Source organism: Giraffa tippelskirchi, chromosome 3 (assembly GCF_054371585.1).
Source record: "Giraffa tippelskirchi isolate mGirTip1 chromosome 3, T2T-mGirTip1v1.2.pri, whole genome shotgun sequence".
Taxonomy (NCBI): Eukaryota; Metazoa; Chordata; class Mammalia; order Artiodactyla; family Giraffidae; genus Giraffa; species Giraffa tippelskirchi.
This window is the reverse complement of record NC_137277.1, coordinates 187,990,817-188,009,594: the sequence shown is the minus strand read 5'-3', so window position 1 is coordinate 188,009,594 and position 18,778 is coordinate 187,990,817. Positions and strand designations below refer to the sequence as shown.

Here is an 18,778-nt window from a genome sequence, read left to right as displayed (position 1 = left end):
TTATATTAGATTATGATATAACCTCACTTTCTTGGAATCTCTGGAAAGTAAGTCATTCCTTCTACTGTACAATTTCAGATTTTCCAGATAGCTAGGAACGAATCTCTTTAAATAAGCAAAATTTATTTTTCTCTTGTAACTATTCTAGATGGAAATCTTCAGCACATTGAATAGTCTGAATTTTTTCTTGATCATACAAATTCATCATTATGAACATGAAGTTTTATGCAAAAACACACTTTAAAATAATGGAATGTCACTAGGCCCAATGTGTACACTTCTCTGCGTCTACAGTTGCTGTCATGTAGTTAGTCAGCTATGACTCGAACTACTAGAGCATTCCTTCCTATCTTGTAATTAACTCTTTCTAATAATCTTACATGGGCTCCAAAGCTCAAGAGCCAACACTCTGATGCTTTTTTTCTTTGTAGTTTTCCAACTACACAAACATACCTTTTTTCACTTGTATACCTTCTCCTTATCTTTAGAAACTCAATCCAAATCTCAGCTCTCCTGAGATAAATTTCTCATTGCCCTGTGTCCCTGGCTGAGTTTCAAGCTGCAGCTCCATGCTTGCAAGAACAGCAAGACCCTCTCTGCCCACCTCTACTTCAGCACCAATCACACCTGCACTTAGACGATCCATCACTTCCAACTCTCCCACTAGGCTGCAGGCGTCTCCAAGGCAGAGAGCACTGTATCCCTAGTGCTGTGCACAATGCCACACAAGCAGATGCTCAAAGAAAAAAAGACCAAGTCTGATGAATGAACAGGTTAGGGTTTGAAAGAAACCCCTTAAGAGAAAAGCACAAAGACCTTGGTGCACTGTCAAAGTTTGAGGAGTTTGCTTTTGTTTAGTGTTATTGTTTGGTTTTGGCTTTCTTCTCTTCCACTGAAATGTTAAACAATTCCTTTTCTCTAGTTCTTTTAACAGTTCAATTTCTGTGAGCACATTTGTCTTTCCAGCAAAGTGTAAGTGAACCCTCTCTACTACATTTTCTCCCACAGAACTTAGCCAACACATAAAACACATGAAGAAAGAAATCCACCCCAAACTTGGTCTGGGTCAAACTTTTTTGTGTTATATAATTTATCAGCTTCCTCTAAAAAACAATTAGCACTCTTCATAAAATGCTTGACCAATATTTGGAAAGATTTTAGTAAGATGAAGACCTTCCAGAAAGCTGAAATATTCTCACCCAGCCCAGCTCGCTATCTGAGTCTAATAATCTTTAATCGTATATTTCAGTATTACACCTCTTTCCTTTTCTATGCATGTTTTCACCAATACCAAACTCTCTTAATTGTCTATAGACGTTTCTAAATAAATATTTGACACATGCTCCTAATTAATTTTTCTGAATTTTTTTTTTAGACAGGTTATTAAGTAGGTACTTCCCCTGACAATCCAGTGGTTAAGACTCCGTACTTCCAACGAGGCATCTTCCTCCTCCTAGAAGCATGGGTTTGATCCCTGGTAGAGGAATTATGACCCCTCATGCTGCACTGTGTGACCAAAGAAAGGACAGAAAGGTCACTGAACAGATGCTCATTAGGAGACCACTGACCAAAGCTGCCTGCTCCAACCAGACCCCACAGTGAGGATCTGCATGAGTTCCCTTACAACAGGAGGGCGTGGTAAAGAAGATGAAACTAACAAGCTACCACCAACTGAAGAATTCAGAAAAGGTCAGAAGGAGAAAGGAGATGGCACTCCATATGTCCTACCAACCTCCCAGAATCCTTCTTGCTGATGTCTATCTTGGCTGAGTGATTCGTGCGTCACCAGGAAGGACTCTGAGTCAGAATGACTGGCCAGAGACAAACCCGAAACTAATCCCATCACAAAAAACCCTGAGACTGCAAGCCACAGGCACAGCAGTTCTCCGGGGTTCCTTCAACCTGCTGCTCTCCACCTAGGTGCCCCTTCACAATCAAGTCTCTTGTTTTGTCAGCATGTTTATCTCCTCACTCAATTCATTTCCGAGTGTTAGACAACAGTCCACTCTTGGGCCCTGGAAGGGGTCCCTTCTTCCTGCAACATACTGAACAAATAAAGAAAAAACAATGTACTGCTGATTTAACAATGCTAAGAATGAACAACATATCCAAGGGTTCTTTGGGATTTGTAAGAGCTAAAGAAACTAAACACCCTTCTCTTGAACATTCTGTATTCTATATGGCAATTAAGCAAGCAAACAATGACACAACAGATAAAGATGCTAATCCTTCACAATCTCTTGGCTGTAAGATTACCCTAACAGCAGAATGTGCTTTTAAAAGATTAAAAAAGGAATGATGTGAGTTAAATGTTTCCATGTCTATCAAAACATACGGTAAAAAATGACCTCCCTATTCATGCCACCAACTTCACAGCAATAATAATTTCATATATTGAAATAATAATGTTCCTTGTTTCTTTTTCCTTAAAATAATTACAACTTCATTTACTACACAATTACTTAAGACAGTCCAATTTCCTATGACTCACTTTATTTTAAATTGGCCCCATCAGTTGTTTTTTTTTTTTTAAATAATAGGGCATAAAATACCTTATGAAATAGCCCTACAGAGATACTATCTCAGAGTTTAAAGAAACACATTTTCAAAGTTCTCCAACATTAAAGAACCTGATTACTATATCTACTATTTTCTTATTTTAGAAATTCAAAAGCCATTTCTAGCTGACATTTAACAACAGAATCCGCTTTATATCTTTAAAGTTAATCCTTCTTCTGAAGGAGAAAAATCAGTGAATATATATTAACTATTATTTTAATTAGGTATGTGGTTTAACATTTAATGAGTAAGTCCACATTAAATATTAACAACAAGGAATCTTAACTTTCATAAATGTCATTACTCAGCAGATACCAAGATAGGCAGCAAAATGGATCCAGAATTTTTAATAACGAGGATATAAATGAGCTAAACATATACAAATGCTTTAAAAAAAAGGTTACCTCAAGATGGAAAAGTGGGTAAAATCTTAATAAAGTCTCTGCCAGTTTAATACACAATGTACAAAGTAATAAATGAGCTATTTCGCTATATTGAGAATCATGAAGAGTACAAGATGGCACCCTTGCAAGGGGAAAGTTGATCTAGACTAGAGCAAGGAATCTTACCAAAGTAAAGGCTCTTGAAACAGGTTCAAAGGATACTTGAACTCTCCTAAAACTGCAGTAAAAACTATTTTCGTATGCTCACTGTTCTGCAAAGTAGATCCACAGCTTTCATAGATGATCAAGAGTCCTAATTCCCCCCAAATTGAGTACTGCTATTTATACCTTATGTGAGAGTTCAACAAGAAGGCAGCTTCCCACCAAGTAAAATATAGTACTTCACAGGAGCTATAAAGTCAGATAGACGTGTACTCAAATTATGTAACTTCAGCGAGTTCCATTTCTTTATTTGTAAATGAAGGTTGCAATAACGATTAAGCAATCCACTGTAGGTACAGCACTTTGCACACTGCCAGGGGCACAGTAACCACTAAATAAATTCCCAACTAAAACAGGGGATATCCTCATACCTCTGTAATGTGGATTAAATGAATTAATACAAGTGAAGGGCTTAGAAGAGAGCTTGGTGCACAGTTAGTTCTGACCAAGTGTTAGTGATGATAATGAAGAAAATGTTCTATAAAGTATTCTGTCAGTTTCCTCAGGAAGAACTGCTCTGATCAGATTTGCTCAATTTTTATATACCTAGGTATATATATACCTGTGCATTTTCAACCGCATGGAGAGTGGGTGCCCCTAAACCCCATTTGTCAAAGAGTTAACTGTACATTTCATGACTCATTACACTATAGAGCAGAACTCTCATTATCCATCTTAAAAGATTTAACTGGAATATGTTCACCTTTCCCCACCTTCTACTAGCAGACAGTCCAAACTTTCTCCCCCTCTGCACTTTACAACTTCCTAGAGCTTAAAATAATGTATTAACCATCTCATCTGATAAAATGAAAACTCTTAAACACAAGGATCATATTATCTACCACTGTTAACCTAGATTATCTGACACAAAAACTTGCACACAGTTATTATTCAATAAATATTTACTGAATTAACTCTGCTTCAATATCCTTAATAACTCTACCACATCTACATGTTTAAGCCCTGAAAGCAAGCTCCAAGAAGTCAGAGGTTTTTCAGCTGTATTTATAATGCCGCAGAAAAGTAACTTCAAAAATGTCTTAAATTATTACAATACTTAACAATTCTACATTTAGAAAGAAAGGCAATACAGCAAATAGATTGGGTCTAATTAACATTCCTATTTTTCACAAAGACAAAAAATACAGTTTTAGTGGCATCTAGATTTCATAAATATTTAATGACGCTGATTGTGAGATTTAGCTAAAGAAAGGAGGTTAATACTAGTGATGGTAAGAAACAGTTTTTCATAAAAGTAAAACTTGAAGATATTAGTAAACTATGAATCCAGGAAGAGCAAGGAAATGATGAAACATACTCAATATAGACTATCTTAAAATTTTTTGTAAAATTCAAGATAATCTTTCAAAGTGATACAAGCCTTAGAATGCGCTAATCATATGATCTAGCAATCCTACTTCTGAGCATATATCCAAAGGAAATAAACAAGATATTAAAAAGATATCTGCATTCCTGTATTAACTGCAGCATCATTCACAATAGCAAAGATGTGAAAACAACCTAAAAGTCTATCAGGAGATGTATGGAGAAAGAAGATATTTTTTATACATGTGTATATACACACACACAGAGTTCAGTTCAGTTCAGTCACTCAGTCGTGTTCGACTCTTTGCAACCCCATCAACTGCAGCACGCCAGGCCTCCCTGTCCATCACCAACTCCCGGAGTTTACTCAAACTCACGTCCATTGAGTCAGTGATGCCACCCAACCATCTCATCCTCTGTCATCCCCTTCTCCGCCTGCCCTCAATCTTTCCCAACATCAGGGTCTTTTCAAATGAGTCAGTTCTTCGCATGAGGTGGCCAAAATATTGGAGTTTCAGCTTCAACATCAGTCCTTCCAATGAACACCCAGGACTGATCTCCTTTAGGATGGACTGGTTGGATCTCCTTGCAGTCCGAGGGACTCTCAAGAGTCTTCTCCAACACCACAGTTCAAAAGCATCAATTCTTTGGCACTCAGTTTTCTTTATAGTCCAACTCTCACATCCATACATGACTACTGGAGAAACCATAGCCTTGACTAGACGGACCTTTGTTGGCAAAGTAATGTCTCTGCTTTTTAATATGCTGTCTAGGTTGGTCATAACTTTCCTTCCAAGGAGTAAGCGTCTTTTAATTTCAAGGCTGCAGTCACCATCTACAGTGATTTTGGACACACACACACACAAGGTATACAGATTCCACATCAAAAAAAAAAATCCCTCTTACAACAATAAATGAATTCATCAAAGTAGCAGGAAACAAAGTCAACACACAAAAACAGTTGAATTTCTAAACACAAATAATGAAGAAAACAATTCCACTCACAACAGCATCAACAGGAACACTGAGGATTAACTTAAAGGAATGAAACACTCGTACGATGAAAACTACAAAATATTGTGGAAAGAAAGAAGACATAAGTAAATGGAAACACATCTCATGGTCATAGATAGGAAGGACTTCATATTGCTAAGATGTCAGTACTATCCACAGTGATCTACAGATCCAATGCAATTCCTATCAAAATCCCAGCAGATAAAAATAGAAAAATCCATCCTAAAATTTTTATGAAATTTCAAGGGACCCCAAACAGACAAAACAATCTTGAAATAGAAGAAGCTGAAGGACTCATACTTTCTGTTTCAAAACTTACTACAAAATTACAGGAATTAAAACAGTGTTATTGGCATAAAGATAACTATCTATAGAAGAGAATAGAGAGCCCAGAAATAAATACTCACATATATACATTTTCAGCAAGAGTGCCAAGATCATTCAATGGGGAAAGAACAATGTTTTCAACAAACAGTGCTGGAAAAACTGAGTGTCTACACGCAAAAGAACAAAGTTGGACCTTACACACAACATATACAAAAATTAACTCAAAAAAGATCAATGACCTAAACATGAGACCTAAAATGATAAACCCTTAGAAGAAAACCTCAGACAAAAGCTTTATTACACTGGATCTAGAAATGACTTCTTAGATATGACACCAATGGCATCAGTAACAAAAGGAAAAATAGACAAGTTGTACCTCATGAAAATGAAAAAAAAACATTTATCTATCAAGACATTACCAAAAGAGTAAAAAAGTAGCTCACAGAATGAGAAAACTATTTGTAAGTCATGTATGTGATACAAGATTAGTATACAGAAAACTACTAACACTGAACAACAAAAAAACAACATTACTCAAAAATGGGCTGAAGACTTGAACAGACATTTCACTAAAGAAGATATAGAAATGGCCAAGACATACATGAAAAGATGCTCAACATCACTAATTATTATGCACATGAAAATCAATACTATAGTGAGATTACCACCTCATGCCCATTAGAATGTCTACCATCAAAAAAAACCGAACCAAAACAAAACCAACAACACATAGAAAACAGCAATGGTTGGAGTGGATGTGGAGAGACTGGAAGGCTTGTACACTGTTGGTGACAATGTAAAATGTTACAGCCACTGTGCAAAATAGTATTTGTTTTCTCAAAATATTTAAAATAAAATCGTCACATGATTCAGCAATTCTAGTTCCAGGCATATACTCAGAAGAATTGAAAGTCGAGTTTCAAAGAGGTACCATGGCAGTCTTCTTCACAGTAACTATAATGAAGAAGCAAACCGTGTCTATTGACAGAGGACTAGATAAGCAAGACGTGTTATACACACACCAAGGGACATGACTCAGTCTTAAAAAGAAAATTCTGACACATCCAACAATATGGAACTATGCTAAGTGAAATAAAAGTGAAAGTGAAAGTCGCTCAGTCATGTCGACTCTTTGCGACCCCATCGACTATACAGTCCGTGAAATTCTCTAGGCCAGAATACTGGTGTGGGTAACCTTTCCCTTCTCCAGGGGATCTTCCCAACCCAGGTCTCCAGCACCGCAGGCAGATTCTTTATCAGCTGAGCCACAGGGAAATAAGACAGTCACTAAAAAAGACAAACACGGTATGATTCCACTTATACGCAGAAGGTACTTAAAGTAGCCAAAATCATAGAGAAAGCAAGTAGAGTGGTGGTTTCCAGGGACTGGAAGAGGAAAGAACGAATAGCTGTTATTTCATAGGTATAGTTTTATAAGATGAACAAAGTTCTGTAATGGATGGTAATGGTGTGTGAACAACAACATGAATATATTTAGTATGACTTAAATGTGTACTTTACACAATTTAAATATATATATATATATATATATATATATATATATACAGATCACTAAATGTGGTTTTCATCTTTTATTAAATTCCAAATATAAAAATACAGATTTTTAAATGTGGTCAAATATCACTCAGCAATGCCATTCAAAACAACTGACAATAATAATTTTAAATCTACCATCTTTCTTACAATCTTCTTGACACAACAAATAAAAAATTTTCATTCCTTTTCTGTACCCAGTAATTTAAAAATGGCTTCCCTGGTGGCTCATATGGTAAAGAATCCATCTGCAATGTGAGAGACCTGGGTTTGATCCCTGGATTGGGAAGATACCCTGGAGAAGAGAAAGCCTACCCACTCCAGTATTCTGGCCTGGAGATACGTTAGATGGCGGGGGGGCAAGATAAGAAAAAAGTCCTAAAACTTCCTAAATAGTACATTCCTACAACTGAGAAATGGGCATATAATTAAACTTATGCTAATTTTATAAACAAAACATGACATCATCATTTTATCAAGGTAAATCTTCTTCCAGTCACTTAACCTGATTATTTCCTCTTCTGTGAATTGTTAAATAGCACTTTTCACATATCAAATGGCAAATTAGCAGAATGTTTGAAAATGAGGAGACATGAAACAATCAAGATGAAATGGACAGACACCCACATGCTTGCAGCAACATAAAGAGCTCTTAAGTTGATAATATGTGAAGAGTATTATCTTTACAATGTGTATATTTTAACCTAGGTAAGGGTGCTTTGAGGAATGTTAGCCTAAGGAAATAACTGTAGTTAAATAGAGAAAAAAAATACATACGGATATGTATGAATATGTATTTTATATATGTATATACCACAAAGTTATTTAAAATAGAAAATAAAGAAGAGATCTTTAATCCAAACCACTAGCTTGTAAATTTATTGATTATGTAAGTTATGGTTCATCTCACTGACATTCTACTTAAGCTATTAACAAAATGTTTATAAATGGTATGTAACACCATGGGAATTATTTACAATGCAATGTTGTATTTAAAAAGAAAAGTACAATGTAAATCATTATGATTTACATTATGTTTAACAAAACCCAAATTCTATTATTAGGAGGGAAAAATAAAATACGAAATGTGATTATGACAATCCTAAATTTTAAGTCTAAAGTTTACTTTGCTTTCAGGAACAAACTAATGATAAACACAGCAACATGAATAAACCTCAGAATAATTAACCTGACTGAAAAAACATAAAACAAAGTCTAGAAAATGCAATGAATCCATCAAAACAGAAATCAGACTGTCCTACTGATGCAGGACAGTAGAAAGGAAAGATGACAAAGAGGTATGAGGAAACTTTGGGGAGTGATGCATATGCTAATGTTCTTGATTGTGGTAGAGGTTTTTTACTGGTATATACTTATGATAAAACTTACTGAATTATACACTTTAAATAATATGGAAGTATGCCAATAGCTGTGGTGACGCTAGTGGTAAAGAACCACTTTACCACTGCTAATGCAAAAGATGCAGGTTTGATCCTTGGGTCAGGAAGATCCCCTGGAGAAGGGTATGGCAACCCACTCCAGTACTATACACTTACGATAAAACTTATTAAAATATACACTTTAAATAGTACACTTTAGATATATTTAAATCATAGGCATAACATATCCTATATATCAAATATATCTCAATAAAGGTTTTCTTAAAAATAAAGTATAAATAAAGAAATCATGAGTTCAACTGTGATTATAGGGCAATTAAGTGGATTTACATCAGGCTGGACACCACTGCTTAAGGGAGGTTGATCAACCCAAGTTAAACTTTGTCTTTGTATGCTGAGGTCTCCACTGACATGTTGGCCTATTTAATATTTATCAGCTCATTTCTTAATTGCAAGACACAGAGCTATTGGATGACAGAACCAAAACTTTATAAAATATAGGCTGGGCTAAAAAGAATTGTGAAATGTTATGACACTAAGGAGTAATTTATTCAAATTAAATAATTTACTGACAGGAATTTTCACAAGCAGTTAACAAGATAGCCCTTCTAATCTCTCAGAATATAAACTGCTGTTTCTTGTGAAAGTCACTACTCCATAAAATAAAAAGCTTATTATCTCTGTAATTATGTTAAAAAATACTGGTTCAGTAGTCATAAAATCTAATTTCTATAAGTAAGATATACAGTTATCCCTAGGTATCAGAGAGAGACTGGTTCCTAGACCACCCTTCCACAGGGAGCGCAATTCCAGGACGCTCAAGTCCCTTACATCAAATGGCTTCATATTTGCATACACATCCTCTCTTATCCTTTAAATCATCTCTAGATTACACTAATACCTAAAACAATGCAAATGCTATGTAGATAAGCTGCCAGCAAACAAGTTTTGCTTTTTGGAACTTTCTGAAATCTTTTTTTTCCCCCCAAATATTCCTGATCCATGATTGGCTGAATCTGAGGATGAGGAGTCCTTGGATATGCAGGTCTGACTATATAAGCCAAAAATATACAATATAGTAAAATTTCACAATTTGTTCTTAAGAAGCATGCCAATAAGACAGTTTTTAATGAATATATTTCAAACTAGCTCATGTCTCTTTAGTTTTATCATTTCCTCTCTATCATAGTATATACTGATCTTACTAGCATTTAAAGATATTGGTTTTTTGGTTCTTTTGTTCATATGATCAATCGCCCTAATGTAATTCGGGCTAATGAGGAATAATGACATAAGCATCCCTCTCATCTCTGATAAATGTTCCAAGGAGAAACTCAGAAAAACCAGATGATAATAAAATAATAAACAGGCCAAAATGTAAAATGAAGGCATTATAGGAGTCTTGCTTTTGATACCTCTTTGAATATCAGCAGACAACTTACCTAAAATGGCTGATGTAATGCCATACAGCCTCCCTATCAGACATAAAAGAGTGAAATCTTTGATTGTATCATTTTTAAAGGCTGTCCAGGTATCTTTTGCCTTTCAAGGAATTTAACCAACTCAATTAAAGTGACATACGGGCACCATATGCTGAGCCAGGAGGAGGTGAATTGAAGGTTAGCTTTATTTTATGACACGGAAATGATCCTAATGGACCAAGACACTAGAGGACTAAAGATCAATACATAATCTTGGGGCTGAGAAAAGGGGAGACTACGCAGCTGGTCAATTACCCTCCTACTCACTGTTAATGGGCACAAAACTAAAAGTGAGGGAGTGACCTGAATTACTAAAAATGGAAAAACTGATCAAAAAGTAGAGACATCATATTTTAAGGTAGCTTTATACTCTGTAAAACCCTTTGTCTTTTGAGAATATGCATTTCATATAACTGACATATCAACTTTTTAATTTAACTGAAGGACCACATATATGACAGTAGCTTTTAATACCAGAAGTCAAATCTGATCTAACTCAAAAATAAATTCAAAACTTTAATGCAAAGCAATTCATGTCAACTGTGTAACAGGTACTGTGTCATAGGTTTTGATTATCTCCTCTCTAAAGTACTAAGTTTACAAAGTCAGGTGTCCTAATTTATGTACCATGTCTCCAGTTTAACTCAGTAACTGCATTTCTAGAAAGTTATTCTAAAACAATAATCCCAAATACAGAAAAGGGTTAAAATTCAATAAATTACTCACGATAGGAAAAACTGGAAACAACCTAATGTTTATCAACTCCTCACATAAATAATGTTCACATGTATTAATCTTCTCAACAAAGACCCTGTTTCTCACCCAACATTCATTCCTGTAACTAGTATCATGCTCATCTACTCAGCTGCTCAAGTGCTGGTTTCTGACATCCTTCTTTACTCTTCTCTCACGACCCACATCCAAGCTCTCATCATATCCTGACTCTACTTTCAAAATATATAGCCAACTCCACTACTCATCTCTTTCACTGCTACTACAGCAAGCCACCATTATTTGCCTGTATTACAATTAACCTCTGAAGTGATCTTCATGCTTCCCCCTCACAGCCACGCCACCTAGCCTCATCGGTCTACCCTCTATATAGAAGCCAAAGTGACCTTTAAAAATAAAAAATCAGCTCCTCCGCTCTTAAATTTCCAATGGCTTTCTATCACATCTAAATTAAAATCCAAAATCTTTACCATGGTCTGTAGTACCCTAACATAGTCCGATGATCCAGATGCCATCTCTGGACCTCTGCACTGCTGTTTCTTCCACCAGAAATGCACTTTTCCTAAAATCTGCGATCTCACACCTTCATTTCTTAAGTTTCTACTTAAATGCCATGTTTTTCAGATAAAACTTCCCTGGGAACCCTAACTAAACTAGGATGTCCAGCCATTCCCTATCCCTTTAGCTTGCCTCGTTTGCCTCAAGGCATTTATTACCACCAAATGGGATATCTCTCACACACACACACACTTCACTATTTTTCTATCTCATAAAAAAATAGGCTCCATAAGAACTGCAGGTTTAGTTTGCTCACTACTATATTCCCAAACCCTACAACAGTGTCTGACACACATTAAAAGCTTAAAAAATAATCTGTTAAACCTTGATAGAATGTTAAATTCTTAAAACAAAACAACATACAACCATTTATTCTTTAAGACATGTCTCAAACAGCATAGGAAAAGCTAACCTTACAACATAAAGTGACAAATGAGAATAAAATACCTTATATACAGCCTACAACAGAGAAAAAGAGAAAAAGGAAAATATCCCAAAAATTGGTTAGAGTAGATGCCTCTAGAAAGTCAGTCAAGATTACAAGAAATTTTCATTTTCTTCTTTTTCCTAAATAAGTTAATGTTGAAGGTATAATTTAAAAATTAGAAAAAATTATATGATAAAGAGTTATGCCTGATAAAGTTCTACAGCCTTTAAGCTCAGTACTTTTTTTTTTTGGCCGCACTGTGCAGTATCTGGGATTTTAGTTCCCCAACCAGGGATAGAACTCATGCTCCCTATAGTGGAAGCGTGAAGTCTTAACCACAGACTGTCAGGGAGATTCCCTAAGCTCAGTACTATATACAAACAAACAACTCTGGCCTGGAGGAAGTTGTGCCAGAAAAAAAGCTAAAGATTATTTTTTAATATAAGTTGAAGATTCCCAATTAGTACAGTGAGCAGATAGTTCATCATCCAAACTGAGTCCATTTTAGAAGTTGTAGAGGGTTCAAAAAATAAGTAACAGGTGGTACAGCTGATTTATACAAGTGTAAACTGAGACTCATTTTGAGCAAACCAGGAAAATAATTACCTTACTCATTACCCACATAACAACTTCTATCTCTTAACGATGACCTTAAAACTTTCAAAACCCACTTTCTTAATCTCTACTTCTGATACAAAACCGAACCCCACACACGACTGACCACTTCAGTTCAGTTCAGTTGCTCAGTCATGTCCGATTCTTTGCGACCCCACGAACTGCAGCACGCCAGGCCTCCCTGTCCATCACCAACTCCTGGAGTTTACCCAAACTCATGTCCATCGAGTCGGTGATGCCATCCGGCCATCTCATCCTCTGTCATCCCCTTCTCCTCCTGCCCCCAATTCTTGCCAGCATCAGAGTCTTTTCCAATGAGTCAACTCTTAGCATGAGGTGGCCAAAGTATTGGAGTTTCAGCTTCAACATCAGACCTTACAATGAACACTCAGGATTGATCTCCTTTAGGATGGACTGGTTGGATCTCCTTGCACCCCAAGGGAATCTCAAGAGTCTTCTCCAACACCACAGTTCAAAAGCATCAATTCTTCGGCGCTCAGTTATCTTCACAGTCCAACTCTCACACCCATATATGACTATTGGAAAAACCATAGCCTTGACTAGGTGGACCTTTGTCGGCAAAGTAATGCTTTTTAATATGCTATCTAGGTTGGTCATAAATTTCCTTCCAAGGAGTAAGCATTTTTTAATTGCACGGCTGCAATCACCATCTGCAGCCATCTTGGAGCCCAAAAAAATAAAAGTCTGACACTGTTTACACTGTTTCCCCATCTATTTCCCATGAAGTGACAGGACCAGATGCCATGATCTTAGTTTTCTGAATGTTGAGCTTTAAGCCAACTTTTTCACTCTATTCTTTCACTTTCATCAGTAGGCTTTTTAGTTCCTCTTCACTTTCTGCCATAAGGGTGGTGTCATCTGCATATCTGAGGTTATTGATATTTCTCCCAGCAATCTTGATTTCAGCTTGTGCTTCTTCCAGCCCAGCGTTTCTCATGATGTACTCTTATATAAGTTAAATAAGCAGGGTGACAATAGACAGCCTTGACGGACTCCTTTTCCTATTTAGAACCAGTCTGTTGTTCCATGCCCAGTTCTAACTGTTGCTTCTTGACCTGCATACAGGTTTCTCAAGAGACAGGTCAGGTGGTCAGGTATTCCCATCTCTTTCAGAATTTTCCACAGTTGATTGTGATCCACACAGTTCATGGGGTCGCAAAGAGTCGGACACGACTGAGCGACTGAACTGAACTGAACACATTCAAAGGCTTTGGCATAGTCAATAAAGCAGAAATAGATGTTTTTCTGGTACTCTCTTGCTTTTTCGATGATCCAGGGGATGTTGGCAATTTGATCCCTGGTTCCTCTGCCTTTGCTAAAACCAGCTTGAACATCTGGAAGTTCACGGTTCACGTATTGCTGAAGCCTGGCTTGGAGAAGTTTGAGCATTACTTTATTAGCGAGTGAGATGAGTGCAATTGTGCGGTAGTTTGAGCATTCTTTGGCATTGCCTTTCTTTGGGATTGGAATGAAAACTGACCTTTTCCAGTCCTGTGGCCACTGCTGAGTTGTCCAAATTTGCTGGGATATTGAGTGCAGCACTTTCACAGCATCATCTTTCAGGATTTGAAATAGCTCAACTGGAACTCCATCACCTCCACTAGCTTTGTTCGTAGTGATGCTTTCTAAGGCCCACTTGACTTCACATTCCAGGATGTCTGGCTCTAGGTGAGTGATCACACCATCATGATTATCTGGGTCGTGAAGATCTTTTTTGTACAGTTCTTCTGTGTATTCTTGCCACCTCTTCTTAATATCTTCTGCTTCTGTTAGGTCCATACCGTTTCTGTTCTTTATCGAGCCCATCTTTGCATGAAATGTTCCCTTGGTATCTCTAACTTTCTTGAAGAGATCTCTAGTTTTTCCCATTCTGTCATTTTCCTCTATTTCTTTGCACTGATCACTGAAGAAGGCTTTCTTGTCTCTCCTTGCTATTCTTTGGAACTCTGCATTCAGACGGGCGTATCTTTCCTTTTCTCCTTTGCTTTTCGCTTCTCTTCTTTTCCCAGCTATTTGTAAGGCCTCCTCAGACAGCCATTTTGCTTTTTTGCATTTCGTTTCCATGGGGATGGTCTTGATCCCTGTCTCCTGTACAGTGTCACGAACCTCCATCCATAGTTCATACGGCACTCTATCAGATCTAGTGCCTTAAATCTATTTCTCACTTCCACTGTATAATCATAAAGGATTTGATCTAGGTCATACCTGAATGGGCTAGTGTTTTCCCTACTTTCTTCAATTCAAGTCTGAATTTGGCAATAAGGAGTTCATCATCTGAGCCACAGTCAGCTCCTGGTCTTGTTTTGGCTGACTGTATAGAGCTTCTCCATCTTTGGCTGCAAAGAATATAATCAATCTGATTTCAGTGTTGACCATCTGGTGATGTCCATGTGTAGAGTCTTCTCTTGTGTTGTTGGAAGAAGGTGTTTGCTATGACCAGTGCGTTCTTGTGGCAAAACTCTATTAGCCTTTGCCCTGCTTCATTCTGTACTCCAAGGCCAAATTTGCCTGTTACTCCAGGTGTTTCTTGACTTCCTGCTTTTGCATTCCAGTCCCCTATAATGAAAAGGACATCTTTTTTGGGTGTTAGTTCTAAAAGGTCTTGTAGGTCTTCATAGAACCGTTTAACTTCAGCTTCTTCAGCATTACGGCTTGGAGCATAGGCTTGGATTACCGTGATATTGAATGGTTTGCCTTGGAAACGAACAGTGATCATTCTGTCATTTCTGAGGCTGCATCCAAGTACTGCATTTCGGACTCTTTTGTTGACTATGATGGCTACTCCATTTCTTCTAAGGGATTTCTGCCCACAATAGTAGATACAATGGTCATCTGAGTTAAATTCACCCATTCCAGTCCATCTTGGTTGGCCGATTCCTAGAATGTCAACATTCACTCTTGCCATCTCCTGTTTGACCACTTCCAATTTGCATTGATTCATGGACCTAATATTCCAGGTTCCTATGCAATATTGCTCTTTACAGCATCGGACCTTGCTTCTATCACCAGTCTCATTCACAACTGGGTATTGTTTTCGCTTTGGCTCCATCCCTTCATTCTTTCTGGAGTTATTTCTCCACTGATCGATCTCCAGTAGCATATTGGGCACCTACCGACCTGTGGAGTTCCTCTCTCAGTGTCCTATCATTTTGACTTTTCATACTGTTCATGGGGTTCTCATGGCAAGAATAATGAAGTGGTTTGCCATTCCCTTCTTCGGTGGACCACATTCTGTCAGACCTCTCCACCATGACCCGTCCGTCTTGGGTGGCCCCACATGGCATGGCTTAGTTTCATTGAGTTAGACAAGGCTGTGATCTGTGTGATCAGATTGGCTAGTTTTCTGTGATTATGGTTTCAGTGTGTCTGCCCTCTGAGGCCCTCTCACAACACCTACCATCTTCCTTGGGTTACCATTCCACTAACCCTGCCTCTAATTCCTAACTTCCTAGAAGGCCTTTTCTTCCCTTTTCTGTCAAGAAAAGTCCTATATCTTCCTGCTTAGTGCCTCCTCCTCAGTGAAGCATATAATTGCATGTTCATATTTCTAACTCTGGCCACCTATGCGAAAAACTGACTCATTGGAAAAGACTCTGATGCTGGGAAAGATTGAAGGCAGGAGGAGAAGGGGATGACACAGGATGAGATGGTTGGATGGCATCACCGACTTGCTGGACATGAGTATGAGCAAGCTCTGGGAGTTGGTGATGGACAGGGAAGCCTGGCGTGCTGCAGTTCATGGGGTTGCAAAGAGTTGGACATGACTGAGCAACTGAACTGAACTCATATCTCTAACTAAGGTTCTTAATCAGAGTCTTATCAATGGCCTGATGAACATCTGTGAAGTTCTGAAATTACTTACAAAAATTGGGTATATGCTGTTTTCTTAGGAGAAAGCATTGTGACCATTTTCAGATTCTAAAAGTAATTTATAACCAAATAGGATATGAATTATTGCTTTATCATATCAGTTGATATATAATTATTTATTCTCTCAGTACATTATGAGTTTCTTTAAAGTACCCTATCCTAGAAATAAATGGTATGATGAAATGAAACATTAAAAAGATATGCCCAGGAATTCCCTGGCTGTCCAGTGGTTTGGACTCCACATATTCACTGTTGAGGGCTTGGGTTCTATCCCTGGTCAGGAAACTAAAACCCCACAAGCAGTGCAGCACAAACAAAAAATAAAAAAAGTTATATCCAACTCTGCAATTCTCCCCTAAATTCCCTTAGACTTACTGTAAGACCCCTGAAATCCACTTCTATATTTCTTATATTCATCCTCTTTCAAATTTCCAGTCATTTTTTAATTTAAATCAGTTAACATAAATATTTAAATTCCCTCCCATTCAAACCACTGTTTTCTAAACTTTCTGTATTTTTATATGCAATCAAAGATTGGAAAAAAGTAAAATTAAAAATTTAACACAAAAAAGTAAAATTTATTAAAATTGAAGGAAAAATAGTCAAAAAAAATTAAGACTCAGAATCCTAGAAGAACCACAATATTTATGGAAGGTGGAAAAAGGAGGAGAACAAACACAGGTGCATGAGTCCATCTACCTCAACAGAATGTTTCTTTCATGTCTACTTCTTACAGTAAGATGACAGGGGAAAAGATCTATTCACATTACATTAGATACGTCTAAATCTATTTGAGATTTTATCAAACTTTTTAGTCAAAAGCATATCATGTACCAATCTAACACTGCTTATTAGAGCAAACATTCATGTGCGAAAAACACAGACAGCCTGAGAAACACACCTGGGGTACTCACCGTGCTGTACACTGCCGAGACGGTGGGGGTGAAGATTCGATCCTCGAGCGGCTGCTGCACAGGTCCTCTAGGAATTCTAGAAGAGCCAGTTAAGGATAAGAGAACTCAAAAACGAACTGAGCAGTAAGAGCAAATTACGACCACAAAATCCTGTCAACGACCCAAGCTTTGTCATCCAATTAGTGGGGCTATCCACTTACTTCTCCAGAGAAACTGGAAAACAAAGTATTTCAAATTTCCTAGTGTAATTAGATCAACCTCTCCAAAAGGGATTCCCATGATAACCATTCCATGGAAACTCAAAACAAATAAAAATCATACAACAAGCCTCCTAACTTTAGGCGCACGATGAGACTCGACCACCTTTATTTCCTAGAGAAAAACACTAAGGACGTATAAACAGGGTATTCAGGAAGATAACACTAATTCATCCACACGGAAGTTACTGACAAAGACCAAGTCTGTTCTAACTACACAGGAATGGCAAATACAACTGTTTCCTTGTTTTTCTATTTTCGCTACTACTTTTCTCATCTCTACCCATCAACTCTTCATTTTTGAAAAAAGAGGCTCTCCACCACCATTTAGTCTAAAATATTTCAACATGTTGTCAGGATATTCTTCAAAAGAGTATCATTTTGTTCAGCTTCAAAGCTGAAAGATGTAAGTTCTTCTGTCTGGTGTGGTGATACTTCACGTCTTTAAGAATGGCAACCGAAAGAGCGGCCCCGGAAGATTAACAGCGATTCCCTCTGGGTGACAGGGTTACAAACCTGCATCATGTGCCTTTGCTACAATAAAAATGAGTTATCTTTACAATTTAAATGTATTTTAAAAGACTACAAATGTAATAAACCCAAAATGAGATAGTACCCTTTCTTCAACAAATTAACTCTCACATCACGTTCCTTTCCAATTCCATGAAACAGGAAGACAAAGTGACAGCTGCAAATAATAACTGTATAAGAATGACGACAAGTTGCAGAGGCCTAAAAGAATCATTAGAAGTAAAATTCTTTATATCTAAGTTGCAATAGTTTACTGAGGTGAGAGAGGGAAAACCAAATAAAAAAACCCAATGCTTTAGTCATTCAATATTAATAACACTGTTACCAGTTTTTAGATAGCTCTTTAAACTTAGCAACCTCAGACAACAGCTGGATACCATGCCATCCTCCCCTACATACAAAGAACTGATTTACAATGCTGCACTGAGAAATAACAAAGCTAAATCATTCATAAAGGAACTGCTTCATCCAAAGAAACTATATATATATTTACGATGTAGAAAACATAAGCCTAACAAGTTTCAGGGCATAAGTCCTTTCTATTAGCTTGTCAATTCTTTCAAAATGAAGATTATCCCTAGCTGAAA

At 37.2% G+C, this 18,778-nt stretch overlaps 1 protein-coding gene across 50 annotated transcripts in view; it reads right to left on the bottom strand.

The window, feature by feature from the left end:
* The window catches only part of EIF4G3 (eukaryotic translation initiation factor 4 gamma 3), a 357,082-nt gene that overhangs the window by 255,210 nt on the left and 83,094 nt on the right, over positions 1-18,778 (bottom strand). For 45 of the 50 annotated variants that reach the window (XR_014078267.1, XR_014078269.1, XR_014078268.1 and 42 more), the window contains one exon: positions 17,404-17,479. Coding sequence is in view for 15 of the 50 variants with exons in the window: in XM_081574690.1 (XP_081430816.1) it covers positions 17,404-17,479 (76 nt within the window). In the remaining 35 variants the exon portion in view is untranslated. Of the gene's footprint in view, positions 1-17,390; positions 17,480-18,778 lie in introns of all 50 variants that reach the window. The other 5 variants (XM_081574712.1, XM_081574716.1, XM_081574723.1 and 2 more) reach the window with 1 other exon arrangement.